The sequence below is a fragment of the Eublepharis macularius genome, chromosome 2, assembly GCF_028583425.1.
Source record: "Eublepharis macularius isolate TG4126 chromosome 2, MPM_Emac_v1.0, whole genome shotgun sequence".
Lineage (NCBI taxonomy): Eukaryota > Metazoa > Chordata > Lepidosauria > Squamata > Eublepharidae > Eublepharis > Eublepharis macularius.
In genome coordinates, this window is record NC_072791.1 from 144,923,852 (window position 1) to 144,942,312 (window position 18,461).

General features: G+C 42.1%; 1 protein-coding gene across 1 annotated transcript in view; it reads left to right on the forward strand.

The window, feature by feature from the left end:
* Positions 1-18,148, forward strand: part of LOC129324322 (acyl-CoA (8-3)-desaturase-like) — a 34,862-nt gene extending 16,714 nt beyond the window's left edge. Inside the window, exons 4-12 of the mRNA XM_054971513.1 lie at positions 2,909-3,010; positions 7,904-8,032; positions 8,917-8,974; positions 13,044-13,120; positions 15,495-15,592; positions 15,780-15,876; positions 17,462-17,541; positions 17,742-17,867; positions 18,018-18,148. Coding sequence (XP_054827488.1) covers positions 2,909-3,010; positions 7,904-8,032; positions 8,917-8,974; positions 13,044-13,120; positions 15,495-15,592; positions 15,780-15,876; positions 17,462-17,541; positions 17,742-17,867; positions 18,018-18,069 — 819 coding nt within the window. The 3' untranslated portion in view covers positions 18,070-18,148. The remainder of the gene's footprint in view (positions 1-2,908; positions 3,011-7,903; positions 8,033-8,916; positions 8,975-13,043; positions 13,121-15,494; positions 15,593-15,779; positions 15,877-17,461; positions 17,542-17,741; positions 17,868-18,017) is intronic.
* Positions 18,149-18,461: the final 313 nt, after the last annotated feature.

The window sequence follows — 18,461 nt, forward strand, 5'->3', positions numbered from 1 at the left end:
AAACATTTTATTTGTTCATGCACTTCTTGTTCTGCATAAATTATTTTATTTCATTTCCTCATCCCAAATCTTCTTTTTTCTCTTTCTTTTCTTGGTGCGTTAAATATCTTCCAGCTTTATTTGCAAATTTGAAATATCTTTGTTTTAAATATTTCAATTTCTTCTTCTTTTTCTAAAAAGTCCAATTGATTTTTTAATTGTTTCATTTCCTTCATTTTGTTCCTGTTACCAGTGGTTTTATGCTCTTGTTCTTACATCTTCATCTATTATTTTCTTTATAAACTCTTCTCTTTCTTCTTTCTTGCGGCTATTGCCAATCAAGTTCCTCTAATATAAACTTGACTGGCCTCCCAATATCATTACCGCAATGGTATCAGTTGTATTGTTCATCTTAAAATATTCCATCAAATGTTTCTTACATTTTTGTATTACTTCATCTTGCAACCATGATATATTATTTAATCTCCATCTTCTTTCTCTCTTACTCCCATACTTCCATATTAACTCTATCAGATTATGATCCTCTAAAATCTTTGGGGGAACCTCTGCTTTCTCTACTTTTGTAATTAAGGTTTCTGATATCAAGACATATCTATTCTTGAATATGAATGGTGTCTGTCAGAGAAATATGTATAATCTCTTTAATCTGGATGAAATAGTCACCAAACATCTTCCAGTTGTAGAATTTCCTTGTATCTAAATAGATTTTTGGAAGTTTTCCTCCAAGATTTGATCGATCTTTTTTAGAATCCAGCACCCCATTCACATCTCCAAAAATTAAAATTTCTCCTTCTTGGAAATCTAATAGTGTTTGATTAAAAGTTTTTAAAAAGCAGTGTTCCATTTTGGAGATGTTCCCAGTTATATTTTCAGAGTGCTTTTAAATTCTCCCAATTAGCCACTGATGTTGCTGAAATAAAATGACAGTTTGTCTAGTCTTGTAAAGTATTTCCATTTATATTCTTTATAACACCAGAAGTTTGCAGATTAAAAACAGTTCAGTTCACTATTCATTATTTCTTTAAGCACAGTTTGGTTAGTGGCAAAAGTAAATATCACAGCAAAAAGTAAGAATTGCATTTAATGTGAGGCTGCAGTCTTGTTGATATTCTCCATTAATGCCAAAAAAATAACATGCCAGAAAGATAAAGTCATACTTAGAAGTTTTGAAGTAATGATAGGCAAGTTCCATTCAATATATAAACAATTATTAGTAGTTGGCAAACTCTGATGGTACTGCGCTTCAGAAGACAAAGAACCCTAATATCCTTTAATAAATAAGACTCAAAGATCCTCTAATCTTCCCATATGTAATAGTTGGTACCCTATTAGTTGCGAAGAGGGGGGCTAGGGTTGTTTTCACTTCAAACCCTGCAATTAAACCCATGGTGCAAAAGAGGCAGGAAAGCGCCTAATTAAATAGTGCTTTTAGTCAGTCACCATCGTGGCCATTTCCACACACATTGAATAATGCACTTTCAATGCACTTTCGTAATCCTTTAGAAGTGGATTTTTTGTTCCACACATGGAAAATCAGTTTCAAATCTTCACTAAAGAGTATTGAAAGTGGATTATCCGATGTGTGTGGAAGCAGCCCTTGATCAGTATGAACAGAGAGCCATGGGGTGAAACCTCCAAAGAAGTGATTTTTGGCTTCAGAGCACCCTGCGGCTTTCTGTTTCCTCAAAGGAGGAAATGCTGGGCACGCTGTTCAGTTCAACAGGACGGGGGAGCATGGGAGAGCACTTTAAACACAAAATACACTCACAAGACGTAAGTACCCTGCTGCCCCACTGCCCCCAGCCCCATACACCCCTTTTTAGCCCCAGGGCTCCTGGCAACCCTAATATCGCTTCAGTTTTGGCCCATCTACACTGGCTCCTGGTATTGACCTTCAACGCCCCATGTGGTTTAGGACTGCCTATTCCCTTATGAACCTACATGACCATGAGATCATCGTTGGAGGCCTGCTTCAGGTGCCCCCACCTTCCAAGATTAGGAAGCAACTAAGGAGAGGCCCTGCTTGGTAGTGGCACCAAAACTTTAGAACTTTTTCCCTAGGGAGATTTGCTGGTCCCCTTCTGTTGCCTTCATCCACCAGTTGGTAAAGACTTATTTGTTCCACTTGGCATTCCCTCAGTGATCCCTCCTATGTCTCCAATGTTTTACCTGTTGTTTTTATCTTTTGTATTTATTTTAAATTCTAGTTTTAAATTGTTTTAATGATGCACTTATGTGTTGGCTTTAATGGCTTTTAAGATGAGATTTTAATGTGTATGTTTTAAATTTATTAGCGGCCATGGTTGCCCTGTGAATGTGGAGAAGTGGGGCAATTTTTTGTATATAAATAACCAACCAAACAAAAAATGTTATTGGTAAGAAATGTGTTTCCCACTGAAACCAGTAGAAATGAAAACTGAATAAAATAAATCATACACGCATAATAAACATAAGGAATAAAAAATTTAACCTAAAGCAAAATTGAAATGGACCTAAGTATATTCTTGTGCACATGCAGTTGTCTGTGCCCACATGGCTGTTAGCTTGTCATTCTTTGAACCGTGGACATTCGGCTGTCATTACCATTTCATCAATCTGTTGTGTCTGAACTTTGACACACATGATGCTTGTACCAATCCTTCTACTGTTCATGTCGCCAAGGGAACAGAGGATATGGCCATGCAGAGAGATACAGTGTTCTCTCTTTATTACTCATGTTATAGTTAAGGCTTCAGTGGTTCTGAAAAACCTAATTTGCTGAAATTTGGGTGCCTACACTGTAATCTTATGCCCTAGGGCACCTGTTGTTGCTGTTCTTAAATATTGATAAATAAAGATGGTAAATATTTATTGCCCCCTAAAACAAAATAAATGGTTTCTTGCTATATTTTCACTTTTTGCCTCACAGATCCAGTATGGTTTTTTCCAGCATGATCTTGGGCATGTTTCAGTTTTTCAGAACCTCAAGTGGAATAGGCTGTTACATTTAATTGTTTTCGGAGGACTGAAGGTAAGAATCAAATACTGATTGCTTTTTATTTGGATGATAGAGATTGTATCAAAATAACAAATTCCAAAGAAGTAGCCTTTGGAGTTGCAGGCATATGGCACTAGAGTCACATGACATCAGAGTCACATTTCAGATAGAAGGGGAACCAAATGTATGTATGTATGTATGTATGTATGTATGTATGTATGTATGTATGTATGTATGTATGTATGTATGTATGTATGTATGTATGTATGTATGTATGTATGTATGTATTTCCATTAATTATACTCTGCCTTTCTCACTGAGATTCAAGGTGGATTACACAATGTAAGTCAATGTTATCAATAGCAGGGGCGTTCAATAAACAATGTAACAGGGAATATAAATGCATGTTTGCAGAAATTTGAAAACAAGCAGAATGATACATTGGCAGCAGAACAAGACAGCTGCAGATAAGAAACACAAGGCAGATACTAGGAACAATAGTGCAGTGGTTTGTAATGCAAGAGTCTGAGTAATAGATGATTCTTTCCAAAACTGAGGGATATCACCTGCAAAGAGAAACAGGAGTGTAATACTGCTACTCTATATGCATGCATGCTAGCAGCAGATCCCTCCAAAAGGCCACAAAATGTTGATTTTTTTAGGGACTTGAAACCCAGTGCATGAGATTCACTGGACTTATTGGAATAGCTTGACTCATGGGTTGAATGCCATAGACTTAGACTATTTTAATATAGAGTATGCCTTAGAATATTAAATAAATAATTAGAGAAAGAAAATGGCTATGAAATGTAAGGAGTTTGGTCTGTGACTGATTATATAGAAGCTAAGGACAGTGATCATTCACAACAGCATCCTGTATCCAAATGTATGCCGTGTTCCTCCCTCCCAGACCCCAGAAATATCCTTTCAGTGATTATTGCACTCACACACAGAGGAATAGCTGCCTGTGCCAAGCAGGTGGATAAAGAAGAGGGAAGGGGGTGCAATTTTTCCATTTGTATCTTCCTCAAGCAGCACAAAGCTGCTAATGGAAGAAAACCAGGGAGGCAATTTACCCCCTTCCTCTTTCTCACTGCAGCACTCTGACCTGAATGGCTATTCCTTTGTGAGCATCCACAAACCCAGAAATGATCTTTCCAGGGGTCAGAAAGGACTGCCAGAATAGAGAGGAAAACTCCATGTGCCTCCCATCAATGCATGACTGGATTCAGGCCAGATGTTAATAGGCAATAATATATTCTTCCTATACTTGCTATGCTAATTGAACACTTACAGTCTGAGAGGAAACCATTACTCTTCTTGAGGTCTAAACAAGTAGATTAACACTTCTCGAAGAATTTCGTAAATGAATGATGGTGTTATTTTTTCTGGGACTGCAGGTGATGATAGCAAGTGTTTTGTCATTTTTTATTTGGGGCCTGTCCATGGCATGCTGTACAGTATGTCCTTGTCAGTTTCTTTTCTCGCCTCACTGGGTGTGTATTTTTACAAATAAAGGCCAGGTATAAACCCTCTAAATGTGAATCCCAATCCAGGGAATAGGACTGGGATCAAAGGGTTTGGCTGTACACTGGATTGTATGCTGCACTTGTCTGGATTGGCGTGGGGAAGCAATGGCAATGGAAGACCCCTCTCTTCTGCATAAAAGCTGAAATACATAGATATGGGTAATGGTCTGTGAGTTTCCATGTATGGTAGTTCCAACAAGTTATTTATTTTATTATTTGTTTATTGGACTTATAGTCTGCTCTCCCTGTGATGCAGGCTCAGAGAGCCTCACAACCCGATTAAAATACAATGCAATATATAATAAATAGAAATACAGCTAAAACAAAACTGGCAACAAATTTCAAAACAGACGGCAGATTTCACAGTCCTGCATAATTACTGGGTCTATGGAGGCTGGTGTACAACAATGAACTAAAAACCAAGAGGGGGGTCTCCCCCCCCTTCGGTAGGACGCCTGCCCACCTCAACAACCCAAAGCCTAGTGGAACATTTCTGTCTTACAGGCCCGGCAGAATGCTAGAAGATCTAACTGGGCCCAAATTGTCTCAGACAGAGAGTTCCACCAGGTTGGGGCCAGGGCCGAGAAGGCCCTGGTCAAGGCAAGGCATATCTCCTTGGGGCCGGGGATCTCTATTAGATGCCTCCCTACTGAGCAAAGTGCCCTCTGGGGTATATAGGGTGAGAGGCAGTCCCAAAGGTATGCTGGTACCAGTCCACTAAAGACCTTAAAGGTCAAAACCAGCACGTTGAACCTGATCCGGAATTCCACTGGGAGCCAGTGCAGCTGGTGCAGGACAGGTGTCATATGAGCCTGGAATGGCATCCCAGTCAAAATCCATGACACTGCATTCTGGACCAGCTGTAGTTTCTGGAGCAGGCCCAAGGGCAGTTCTGCATAGATCAAGTTACAGTAGTCCAGCCTGGAGGTGACCACTGCATGGATCACTGTTGCAAGGTTGCGGGGTGAGAGGTAGGGGGCAAGCTGCCTGATCTGGCGAAGATAGTAGAATGCCGATCTGGCAACCACCATGAACTGGGCCTCCATAGATAAGGAGGCATCCAAGACCACACTTAGGCTCCTCACCGTCAAAATAGGTGTAAGCAATGCCCCATCGAGAGGTGTGAGCTGGATCCCTGATCCCTGATCCCGACAGCCCATGACCCAGGTACAGGACCTCTGTCTTTGTTGGATTCAACTGCAGTCTGCTCTGCTTTTGCCATCCAGTCACAGCCTCCAGAGCCCTGGCCAGATCATCTGGAACAGTAGCTGGCCAACCAGCCATCAACAGATAAAGTTCATCTGCTGTGTAGACTGCACAAGGTTCATAATGGAAGTTGTTGACATTCTGGTGGACTATTCTAAGAGCTTCATTTCAGTTTGTCAAGTGTGTATTTGTTATGTGACATCAAATTTTTTCTGAATTATGGTGACCCTGTGAATGAAAAACCTCCAAATCATCCTAGCATTAACAGCCTTACTCACATCTTGCAAACTGGAGGATGTGGTTTCCTTTATTGAGTCAATCATCTCATTTTGAGTCTTCCTCTTTTCCTACTGCCTTCAACTTTTCCTAGCATTATTATCCAGAGAGTCTTGTCTTCTCATGATGTAACCAAAGTACGATAGTATTGTCGAAGGCTTTCACGGCTGGAGAACGATGGTTGTTGTGGGTTTTCCGGGCTGTATTGCCGTGATCTTGGCATTGTAGTTCCTGACCTTTCGCCAGCAGCTGTGGCTGGCATCTTCAGAGGTGTAGCACCAAAAGACAGAGATCTGTGACACTGAGAGATCTCTGTCTTTTGGTGCTACACCTCTGAAGATGCCAGCCACAGCTGCTGGCAAAACGTCAGGAACTACAATGCCAAGACCATGGCAATACAGCCCGGAAAACCCACAACAACCAAAGTACGATAGTCTCAATTTTGTCTTTTTAGCTTCTAGGGAGAATTCAGGCTTCATTTGATCTAGAACCCACTTATTGGTCTTTGCCTTCCATAGTATCTGCAAAACTATCCTCCAGCACCACATTTCAAATGAATCCATTTTTTTCCTGTCAGCTTTCTTCATTGTCCAAGTTCCACATCTGTACATAGTGATGGGAAACACCATAGTTTAGATTATCTTGATCTTGGTCCCCAGAGAGACATCCTTATCCTTAAAGATCTTTTCTAGTTCCCTCTTCCAATTCTCAATCTTCTTCTGATTTCTTGCTTGTAGTCTCCCTTTTGGTTGATGATTGAGCCAGGGAAAAGAAAACCTTGAACACTTTCAATTTCTTCATTGTCCCCTTAAAATGTGTGTAATTCATCAGTAATCATTACTATAATAAAGCAATCCAAAATGAAAGAAGTTTATCCAGAACAGATGATAAAGCCATTATAAATGCATCTAAATTAGAGGAGAGGATTTGGGGGACAACATCTGGGATAGTTCTGAGTCAATCATTAATTTGTTGGTATACTTTTGAGCCCTGTGGTTTTCCATGCCAGTGCCATAAGTCTAATGATACAAATTGCCTCCAAATCTGAATTAATTGTTGGTGAAGGAAAAGTGGTAAAGGCTGGTGAGCAAGTGTGATATAGTATTAGAAGAGCAAGATTCACATTTAGTAGCACCTTAAAGACTAACTAGATTTCCAGGATATGAGCTTTCAAGAGTTAGAGCTCCGTTCATCATTAGAATTAATCCTGGTGAATTGTAGTCCATCTTTATGGACAATGTTAATAAATCCTCTTATCTATAGTTTCCAGGATGATAATGTCTTCTAGAATGTCAATGGTTTGAATTTTCATCAGGAAGTTTGTGGTGTCCCACACGTAACTGGGGGAGGGGTAGTGCTAGCTTACGGTCTGCAGATGGAGTGACTGTGTAACCAGACACCCCTATCCTGACAAAGACAATGCCGAAAAGAAAGCAGTGCCCCGGGTTGCCTGATTTGTTGCTTTGTGGTACTCACACTGCAATCCTAAGCACAGTTACTCTGGTCTAAGCCAATTGATTTCAGTGGGCTTAGACTGAGGTAGCTCTGCTTAGGACTGCACTGTAAGAAGATGATGTCCAGTTAAGCCTGATGGTTGTGCTGATGAAGATTTGCTTCTGTAAATCTGCAGGAAATTCCTTCATCAGTTTATATAATTCTTTCTAGCATTGCTAGCTACAATCTCAGGATAGTGCTATATGATGTTGGATTGTTGCCTCTCAGTCTGCCATATATAGTACAATTTATTTGTGGTGAAAACAGACTCTGCCTTGTTATCTCAAGAGTATTCTCCTCTTTATATTCTTTTGAGACAAGAAGAATGATTTCTGGGGCTTAGAAGTTGGGTGGTGGTGATGATGAAAAATATTTTTAATTATAACAATGTATGTATGTATGTATGTATGTATGTATATAGGGTGTGTCGCCCAGCTGGTGGAAACATATGCATAACCAGCATCACGCCAAACCTAACTGCTTCCTCAAGGACCCTGACCTTAACATGCATCCTCTCCTCTTCAGCTTGGGAAAGGAACTTTCTGTTGAGGTGAGCAGAGAAGATATCAGGGACTGACTCTGAGCACACAGAAAAGAGACTGTTATTTAAAAGAACAGAGATACTTTGTGGGGGCACCTGGGTAAGGGAAGAGATACTCTCTGTGAAGATCAGCTTCTGTACACTCCTTATTGGACAGCTAATATAGAAACTATACCAAGGCTTTTTTTTCAGGAAGTACATATCAATACAGAGTACTGGCTCCTCTTTACGGCTTACTGGCACATCTGTGCATTTTGGTCTTGGGCTGAGAGGGGAGAACATCATGAGTATCGGCACTTCTTTTTTAAAAAATGCACTGAACTCTACTATCAGAATAGTTCCTTATTTCCTATTCTTATCTAAACATAACCCTTTATTACTCATCCTGAGTAGCTAAGATCTCTTTTCTCCTATACAAGCTCTCAAGGGCTTTCATGTTGGGCTCACCAGAGCTGCTGTGCTGATATATTCCTTTTCTCTGAACTAATTGATTTGGCAGCAGATGAGAGTTGTAAATGAAAAAGTGAACCTCTGTTTCCTTTACTGGGTATTTAATTTGAAACTGAATTCCCTTTACTAATACTGACATGTACATCCAGGTACTTAATGAACCCACTGCCACAAGATATGCATGGAAATTAGCAAGAGCTGGCAAATCCACGGTACAGTCTTAAGAATACTTTCCTGGGAGTAAGCCCAACTGAATAGACCTGAGTGGGATTTCTGAGTAGACTAAGTAGTCTAGTATCTACATTTTCCTTAACCTCACTCATAGACAGTAATTTTTCATAGTTTTTGTTCTAATTGTTGATAGATGGAATACAGTAGTGCTACCTTGAGGTAATATTTATCTTGCACCAGCTTAATTACTGTGTTCTATTCCCCATTTACAGCTTGGTAAAAAGAAAAAGAAATTCATGCCTTACCAATTCCAGCACATATATTTCTGCTGTAAGTATCTTTACTATTTTGCATGGGAGGCCAAATCTGACAATTGCCACTAGAGGTGGGCATGGTCTGGAAAACGGACCTAAATTAGACATGGTCCGGCCCAGTTTGTAGTTCGTGAACACAGTTCATGGGACTTTTCATAAATTTTGGTCTGTTTGGGCCAGTCCGGTGGTCTATGGTCCATGAGTCCAGACATCCTGGCGCCGATCTATCAATTCCCTAGGCAATGGAGGTGACGTCTGCAGACCTTTTGCTGAACAGACCTTTTGCTGAGCAGAGAGCTCCCATTCTGCTCTATGGAGCAAGGAGCAAGAATGAATTCCCTAGGTATGGAGGGGTAGACATTCTGCAGCCAATCTTAGGCCTCAAAACCTTGATAGGCAGCTCTGCCTGCCAAGCAGAGAGTTCCCATTCTGCAAGGGAGGGGTGGACATTCTGCAGCCAATCTTAGCCCTCAAAAGTTTGATAGGCAGCTCTGCCTGCCAAACAAAGAGCTCCCATTCTGCAAGGGTGGGGTGGACATTCTGCAGCCGATTTTAGCCCTCAAAACTTTGATAGGCAGCTCTGCCTGCCAAGCAAAGAGCTCCCATTCTGCAAGAGAGGAGTGGATGTTCTGCAGCTAATCTTAGCCCTCAAAACCTTGATAGGCAGCTCAGCTTGCCAACCAGAGAGCTCCCATTCTGTTCTATGGAGCAAAGAGCAAGAATGAATTCCCTAGGCAACGGCTGGGAAGGTGTCTGCGTGGTGAGTGAGGGGCTCTTTCCCCAGCCTTTTCTGTTTGATTTTGCCTCATTGCAACTTTTTGGTGCTGCTAGTCAAGGCAAGTCAATTGGCATTTGCGACTCCAGCATCTACTGGAAGTTTCCTGGGGGCAGCTGCTTTGGAGGTCTGTAACTTGGATGTCCGAAATGCAATCTTGACCAAACTTGGAGGGTGGAGGAGAGGCTGCTGAAAATTCTCTGTGAATTTGGGCTCTCTGGGTATGAACGGGCGGAGCCAGGGCTGCTGGAAATGGTGAACCATGGGTCAATGAACTGGTCCATGAATCGGGTTGGTCCGTAAAAAGTTTGTGGTCCATGGTCCATGAAAATCAACAGACCATGGGCTGGTGTTCCCTGAGGTTTTCCCAGCTGTGCCCACCTCTAATTGCCACCATCAGCCAGGCAATGTCCATGTTGTGTTAGAATAACAGTGTATGAACATTAGAAAAACACAGCTGACTTAGACCAGTGGCCCATCTAGTCCAGCATCCTGAACCACCTCGATCCAGATGCCTGAGAAGATCATCCATGACAGCAGCCAGCAACGTCTCTGTCCCATGTCCCGGGCGGAACAGGGACTGGAAGAGATCTAGGGCTGAGGTATCCTTCAGGAAACCCTGCAGGTGTTACACCACTGCCTTTTCAATCACCTTGATTGTGTCAGAGGGGTCCAAGGATGGTTTCTTCAAGAGAGGCCTCACCACAGCTTCCTTTAGTGCCCCGGGAGAATCATTGGAGTCCAAGGATAAGTTATCAATGGTCTCCAAGGAGGACCATAGCCCATCTGCACTGGCCTTTACCTGCCATGATGGGCATGGATCCAAGGGGCACATGGTGGGCCTCACTTCCCACTGCTCACTGTCAATCTCCTCCCCAGAGAGTGGTCTGAAATGATCAGCCCAGAAGATGGCCAAGGAGTCTCTAGCTCATTTACTGTATCAATCGTTGCTGGCAAGTTGCGGTGGAGAGACAAAATTTTATCATCAGAGAAGCTCCCAAAGGCCTCACAGCTAATATCCAAATTCAAAATTTGGCGGCCTTCCTCTGATAGGGAGACCAATGACTGAACCACATTAAACAGTTTTGCTGGGCGTGAGCTAGATGACGCAATAGAGGCTGCATAGAAATCCTTCACAGCCTTCGTCACCACCTCATAGGCTTTCATAAGCATCCTATAAGATGATCTTGCCTCTTTGTCCTGAGATCATTGCTATACTCGTTCAAGCCGTCTTAGCTTCTGCTCCTTCTGTCATAGCTCCTCTGTATACCAGGGAGCTCGTCTGGTGCGGGGGGGGGGGGAAGAGGGCAATGGCAGGCAATTTCATTTATGGCTTCAGAGAGCCAGCCTTGCCAGTCTTCCACCGGCTCATCCAACGATCCGCCATGGAGCATCAGATCCTGCAGAGCATTCTAGGATCCAATTGGATCCATAAGTCTCTGCAGGTGAGCATAAATCAGCTTGTTGCCCTTGCGAGGAGGGGTGGTATACCCAACCAAGCCTTCAAAACTGAGTGGTCAGATCATGGTACCAATTCTACTGTTTCCAGATCCACATTCATCCCCACTCCGAAGATCAGATCTAGCATGTGGCCTGCTTGATGTGTAGGGGTCGATACAAATTGGGAGAGTTCCAGTACTGCCATGGATGACACCAGGTCCGCAGCCTGTGTGGAGGTAGCATCATCAACATGGACACTGAAGTCCCCCAGAACCACTAGTCTGGGGTGCTCCAAGGCCCACCCCGCCACTACCTCCAGCAGTCACAACAGAGTATCTGCTGGTGCGCTAGGTGGCCAGTACACCAAGCAGATAGCCAAACTCTCCTCGGCACCCCACATCAGGCCTACACAATCAATGCCAAAGATCTCAGGGATGGGGAGCAGCTTGAAGGAGAAAGACTCTTGAGTATCAGCCAGTTCAGAACCTATCAACAGATATTTAAAGTTAATATTTTTTCCAACTTGCATTGCCTTACATTTGCCAACACTGAACTCCATTCACCGTGGTGTTGCCCATTCACCCAATTTAGGTAGGTCCACCTGTAGATCTTCACAGTCCACTTTAATGTTTGCTTCCTGAATAATTTGATATCATCTGCAAACTTAGCCAGTGGCCACTACACTGCTCATCCCCAATTCCAAATAATTTATTAACAAATTAAATACAACTGATCATTTGGGGACCCTGTTGCTTATTTTCCTCCATTGTGAGAACTGTCCATTTATTCCTACTCTCTGCTTCCTGTCATTTAACCAAATTTTAATCCATAAGAGGACCTGCCCTCTTATCCCATGACTGTTAAACTTATTCAAGAGTCATGGGTGGAGCTTGTCAAAAACCTTCTGGAAGTATATAATGTCTACCTGATCACCTTTATCCACATGCTTGTTAACCTTCTCAAAGAACTTCAAAAGGTTGGTGAGTCAGGAGGACTCCCCTTTGCAGAAGCCCTGCTGATTCTCCCTCAACAACCTTTACTCCTTGGTGTGCTTAATAATTCTGTCTTTAATAACAGTTTCTAATAATTTACCCAAAGAGATGTTAGACTAACTGGCTTGTAATTCCCTGGATCCACTCTGGAACCTTTTTAAAAAATTAGTATAACATTCACCACTTTCTGTTATCTGTCACGGAGGCTGATTTTAGTGACATTACATGTCCTAGTTAATAAATCAGCAGTTTCATATCTGAATTCCTAAGAACTCTTAGGCATATGCCATCTGGACCCCTAGACTTATTAGCTGGCTGTGGCATGGGTATGTGCCTTACATGTTCCACAATCAAAATAAATGTAAAGTTTTCTATCAATTTCTTTGACCTATCTCAGTCATCACTAAGTAATTCTTTTGTTCCTTTGTTAGCCAATGGCTGAGCTGCTTCCCTAGCCAGTTTTCTGCTCCCAATATATTTGAAGAAATGTGTATTGTTTTGTCTTAACATATTTAGTCATCTCCTCATATTCTCTTTTTGCTTTCTTTATTGTTAACTTAATACTTATATTGGCAAAACTTGTGCTACTTTCTGTGCACTTATTTGGGCAAACATTTTAAAGGAAGACTTTTTGTCTTTTATGGATTCCTTGACTTGAGTTTTTAACTATGCAGGCATCCTTGAGGTAGGATATTTTATGCAGAAGAGTGGGATGGACAGTTAGGTGGGTACTTTTAAATACGATAGAAAGAGGTTATTCACTGGAATTACTTGGGAGAATAAATCCCAAAGAGAGAGTTTTAATTTGATTTGAATGTTTATGCTTTACTATTGAAAAATATTATTGATTTGTTCTTGTTGTTTTATTTCTATCAAAGTCATAGGCCCATTGTTGTTTGCTATGGTTACCCTGCCTCTTAATATCCGCTACGTACTTTCAATGAAAAAGTGGGTGGTAAGTAATTAGTAAAAGTAGTTGCAATATTTTCTCCTATGAATAAGTATATTGCGGAACTGATATACATCAGAGTGGAGCATGTTTCCTGTACCATCAATACCAATGATTAGCCATTGGCAAGGCGTTAAAACCACTAAAAAGTTTCTTGCATTTTTGCTCAAGACACTATAAACACTCAGATTTGACACAAATGGTTCCTAGATAGACTCCTAGTTAGCATCCTGGCAAACATCACATTCATGATCTAGTTCTAAAAACAACAGATATATACTGTACTTCCATAATTCTGCACTTGTGTGGAGGTGACTGCCACATTCTACCAGGGACGGATCTAGTGTTGCCAGCACCCAGGGCAACCCTAGTCCAACCCCCTCGCATGCGCACTGTGCACGCGCGTGCTCCCAGCACTGCGTGATGATGTCATTTCAGTGACGTCATCACGCAGACCGGAGCAGTGGAGGCAGCATGCGGGACTGGGAAGCCACTCACGCCATTCGCTTCCCCACAGGCGAATGACATGGGTGGCCTCGCAGCCCCCCGTGCTGCCTTTTGCCTGCCCCGCAGGACAGGGGGCGGCCAGCTTGCTGCATGCCCCCTGTCCTGCAGGGCAGGCAAAAGGCAGCATGGAGGCTGCGAGGCTGCCCATGCCATTTGCCTGCCCCACAGGACAGGGGGCGGCCGGCTGCCCCCTGTCCTGCAGGGCAGGCGAATGGTGCAGGCAGCCACGCTACCTTTTGCCTGCCCTGCAAGACAGGGGGTGCGCAGCAAGCTGGCCATCCCCCATCCTGCAGGGCAGGCGAAAGGCAGTGCAGAGGGCTGTGAGGCTGCCCGTGTTGCCGCCTGCATGCTCTGGCAGCTGGCAGCTGCTCCTGGCCCCCCCTCCCTGGTGGCGCTGGGTGCAGACTACCCCCCTTGCCCCCCTCAATCCGGCCCTGCATTCTACAGCATCCAAAGATTCCTAAATGTCATCAATGATTTGTTTCTTTTTCAGATTTGAACATATGAAGCTGCCTATATTGAGTCAGACCGTACCTAGCCCAATATTGTCTACTCTGACCATCAGTTGTTCTGCAGTGTCAAGTGCCCAGCTATGCCTCTCTATATCCCTTAAATGGACATGTCAGGGATTAAAAATGGAAATATATAGGTGCAAAGCACATATTATACTACCTGGCCATGGCTCTTTGCCCTTGCCATAACTACGACCAAGGATAGTGTGACCTCCTTTACGTATCGCCACTCAATGAGTATATCTATTTTTATCATGCTTGTTCTATGAAGAGAAAGACATTCCTTTCTCTATCCTATCACTAGACAGATTTGCTAATTTTTATAATGCTTGTTTTATTCACCAGATGTCATCAGAGTGGGTCAGAATTTACAGGCATCACTATTCACCTCCTAGGGGCAGGAAATAAGTACTAGTCATCATAGAATAAAGAGATGTTTGTCGAGCAAAGTCCCAAACACCTGTGCTTTGGTCATCTTCCATCTGTAAATCAGGCAAAACATGCCAATAAACCACTCTGAGCTCCTCAGAGAAAGGGAACTATAAAAAGGTGACAGATAGCCAAAGGAAGTAAATGAAGGCAACAGTGTTTGAGTGATGTTCTGCAATTGACAAAGTTATTGACAGCAGTTTTTTAATCCAGTGGATATTTCTTCCAGAGAGAAAGAGAAGTTAACTGTGTCTATGAAACTTTGCCCCCAATGACAATTAAGAATGGAACCATCTGTAAAACAGATGTATTCTCAACTTATTCTGGCATTGGAGCAATTGGCCATGTGTTTGGAGCAATATGAGGTTATTTTAGTGTGTGTGTGTGTGTGTGTGTGTGTGTGTGTGTGAGAGAGAGAGAGAGAGAGAGAGAGAGAGAGAGAGAGAGAGAGAGAGAGAGAGAGAGAGTGGGTGCTAACGAGTCACATGCAAACCAAGATTTACAGTGCAATCCTAAATAGAGTTACTCTGGTCTAAGCCCATTGAAATCAATGGGTTTAAACTGGAGTAACTTTGCTTAGGATTGCATTGTTAATAATCTGAATTGGTGGCTTTAGGACAAAAACCTAGATGATGTCAGAACTTGTGATGGACAAAAAAGAATTCTTTCAGGAATTTTGAAATGGGATGTAGATTTTGCAGAAAACACTAGGGCCTTCAGATTAAGACTCATCCTTTTTGTGCTTCTGCTGTTCCCCTTCATGGAACTTCATGCAATCCCCAGTAGTTTCCATGTTTGTAAATGTTGTGCAGAGTCTTATTGCATAATAGTCTTTGTATTCTCCATAGTCTCTCACTAAACAGTAATTATCAAATTGATTATGGTAATTGTGAAAAATTACAATTTGATTTGTAATTCTCTTCTCTTGGCAGGAATTAATTTTCATTATAATCTATTATGTACGCATCCATCTCATGTTTGTTCCTTTAATGGGATTTTACAGTTTTGTGTTATTCTACCTACTGGCCAGGTAAAAATAAACTCCTTTGCTACTCTTAAGCAGACTTTGTAGATTTATGAATTATGAGATCTGCATATAAAAGTTGGGATAGTAATGAACATGTTCTAATTTGAGCATATATGAGCAAAGTAGTTGTTGATCGGAAAACATTTTAGGAGTATATTCAGATGATGATAGTTGTGTTTTGTCTACACAGGTTCCTAGAAATGATTTGGTTTATCTGGGTCACACAGACGAACCACATTCCAATGCACATTGATTATGACAAGAATTTGGACTGGGTCTCTACCCAGGTGAGATTTCTAATTTTAGCTAGAAGCAGTAGTTTTCTTCCATCTAATAATCTGATAATACGGGGCCGAGTTATATATTGTTATTGGTAAATTCTTCTATGCAATTCTGTACATGGGATCATGTGGAAAAAGATTAGTATGAAATGGGTGGTGCATAGTGTAAACCAGGATTCATTTCCATGAACTTAGTTGTGTGGAAAACTGCAGCTGATATCATAGAGATGGCTACTGACAAATCTTAAGAGTATCCCAGTTCAAACTTATCTTTCTTCATTTGGTCATGAATATGTGTGAATTTACAGCATGATCTGAATCACAAAGAGACACATTATCACATCAAGATTTCTTTTTGTAGTGTTTTAACTACAGCAATTGTGTAAAAGAAGGAAGGCCATAAACAAATTGGAAAAGAGCAAGAGTCCAGTAGAAAATCCAAAATCTGCCCCTCTACCCTAGTTCCTCTCTCTTGGTAGTCCTGCTGATGTAGTGATGCTAGACTTTGACTAGAGAGGAGCAGGATTAACTCTTTGTTATTTCACAAATCAATCAATCTCTGCCTATCTTTCCTTTCATATTTATTGTTAGGATAGCATGGAGGAAAGGAAACACTGTGTTCACTGCACTGAACTCCTTACATGAGGAGTGAACTTTAACACTAATCATTTATGAATTTCTTTATCCACTAAGATGAAAGAAATACCACCCCCTTAGATAACAATCCTGCCACGTGATCAGGCTGTTAAAGCAGGAAAAATGTTTAAACTTGGGCATCTATTTTGCCTGGTAGGCAAAATTACTTCACATTTAAAAGTATCCTATGTCTAATGCTGAAACTTGCCCCCATGTGGTTCAATAGACCCAGAGAATGGAGCTAGATTCAGATCAAAGATATTCTTCTGCAGATCTGGGAGACTCTCCGGGTTTGCAGAAAAATGTGAAAGCCTCTAAATCTAGAGGTGTCCTCCACCACACCCAAGGAACATTGTCTGCACTTGCACAGGTAACATACAGGTGGGCTTGAGGGCTGGAAGTGGGCAAAGGAGGAAGGATCTAAAGCCACCAATTTAGCCAGCTGGTCAGGCAGGCAGGCAGAGGGAGAGAAGGGGAAGCCAGAGCCAGCACTGCCTTATGAGCCAGGTGGGCACATGCAGGGGCAGGAGCTGCCACCAACCTTGTTTGTGTGTAAGTAGCAGGTGGACAAATTAACAAATGTGGCCAGTTTAGCAAACCTTGCAGGGAGAATGGGATTCCCCACCCTAGGTCTCATAGCACCGCACTTGTTTGTGAAAATAGTCGGAAAAAATAGTGAAGATTCAGTTATTTCTTTGAATTTTCCTCCAGTTGTTGAATAGACAAGCCACTTTTCAGCTAAATGAGCTTACCTCTTCAGCATTGCAAGCAACTGCAACTGGAAACTTCACCAAAAAGCCCACTCTGTGCACAGTCCCCCCTCACTCATGCCTATAGCATCATTTCACAGCTGCATGGACAAAATTAGAAGATGTGTTAATTCAGAGGACTTTGAACTGTTCTTCTAAATGGTAGTCATAATGTCTGCATCCACGTAATTTTTTTTCTTATTTAGACAGCTGCAACTTGTAATGTGAATCAATCCCTATTTAATGACTGGTTTACTGGGCACTTGAACTTCCAGATTGAGCATCAGTGAGTATGAAAAACATAACGAAAAACTGGCACATGTTAAGGCACTTCTACTAAAGGGTCGGGGAGAAACCTTCATGACAAACAAAGCCACATCCATTCTGGGTATTAAAGGTTTGGGGATCTTATGCATGGGTGGAATACTTTGGTCTCCTGAAATTTCTGTAACCTTGACACTATCCTTACGCTCTCTCTGTTTGCAGCCTTTTCCCAACTATGCCTCGACACAATTATTGGAAAGTGGCTCCTCTGGTGAAATCCCTCTGTGCCAAACATGGCATTCAGTACCAGTGCAAGTCCCTGCTCACTGGCTTTGCAGATATAGTGCAGTAAGTGTTAATTTACGAAGAGCTACCAATAGGAGGAGGATCAGTGTGGTGTGGCAGTTTCAAGCCTGGGCAGTAGTATTGGAGAAGAATGGGGTGATTGGATCTTACATTCTGTAATTAATGGAAAACCTTTTCATGCTTCCTCTGCAGCTCTCTGAAGGATTCAGGGGAACACTGGATGAATGCCTATCTACATGGATAAGACGAGGCAGGGCCTCAGGAAGGAATCTCCGCATGCTGCCCTCTGGTGCCACTGAGCAAATGGAGTTGAAGGAAGTGGTTAGGGAACAGAACAATCCTGAGGATAATGAGAATCATGATGTTACCCTCTCTCTCATAAAAGAATCTTCCTTTGCTAATCTCTGAGGCTTTGTGAGTAGAGATGGAACTGAATCTATGACACAGAAATGCTCCAGGCCATGCCTTACCAATCTGAAGGCATGGCCTGGAGCATTCTCAGAATTTCCATCAATTTCCAGACTATAAAGATGAGTTCCCTTGGAGGAAATGGAAACTTTGGAAGACACTGCTGAGCTCCCTCCCCTCCCTAAATTTTGCCCTTCCATGAATTTACAAAACTGGAGTTGGCAATTC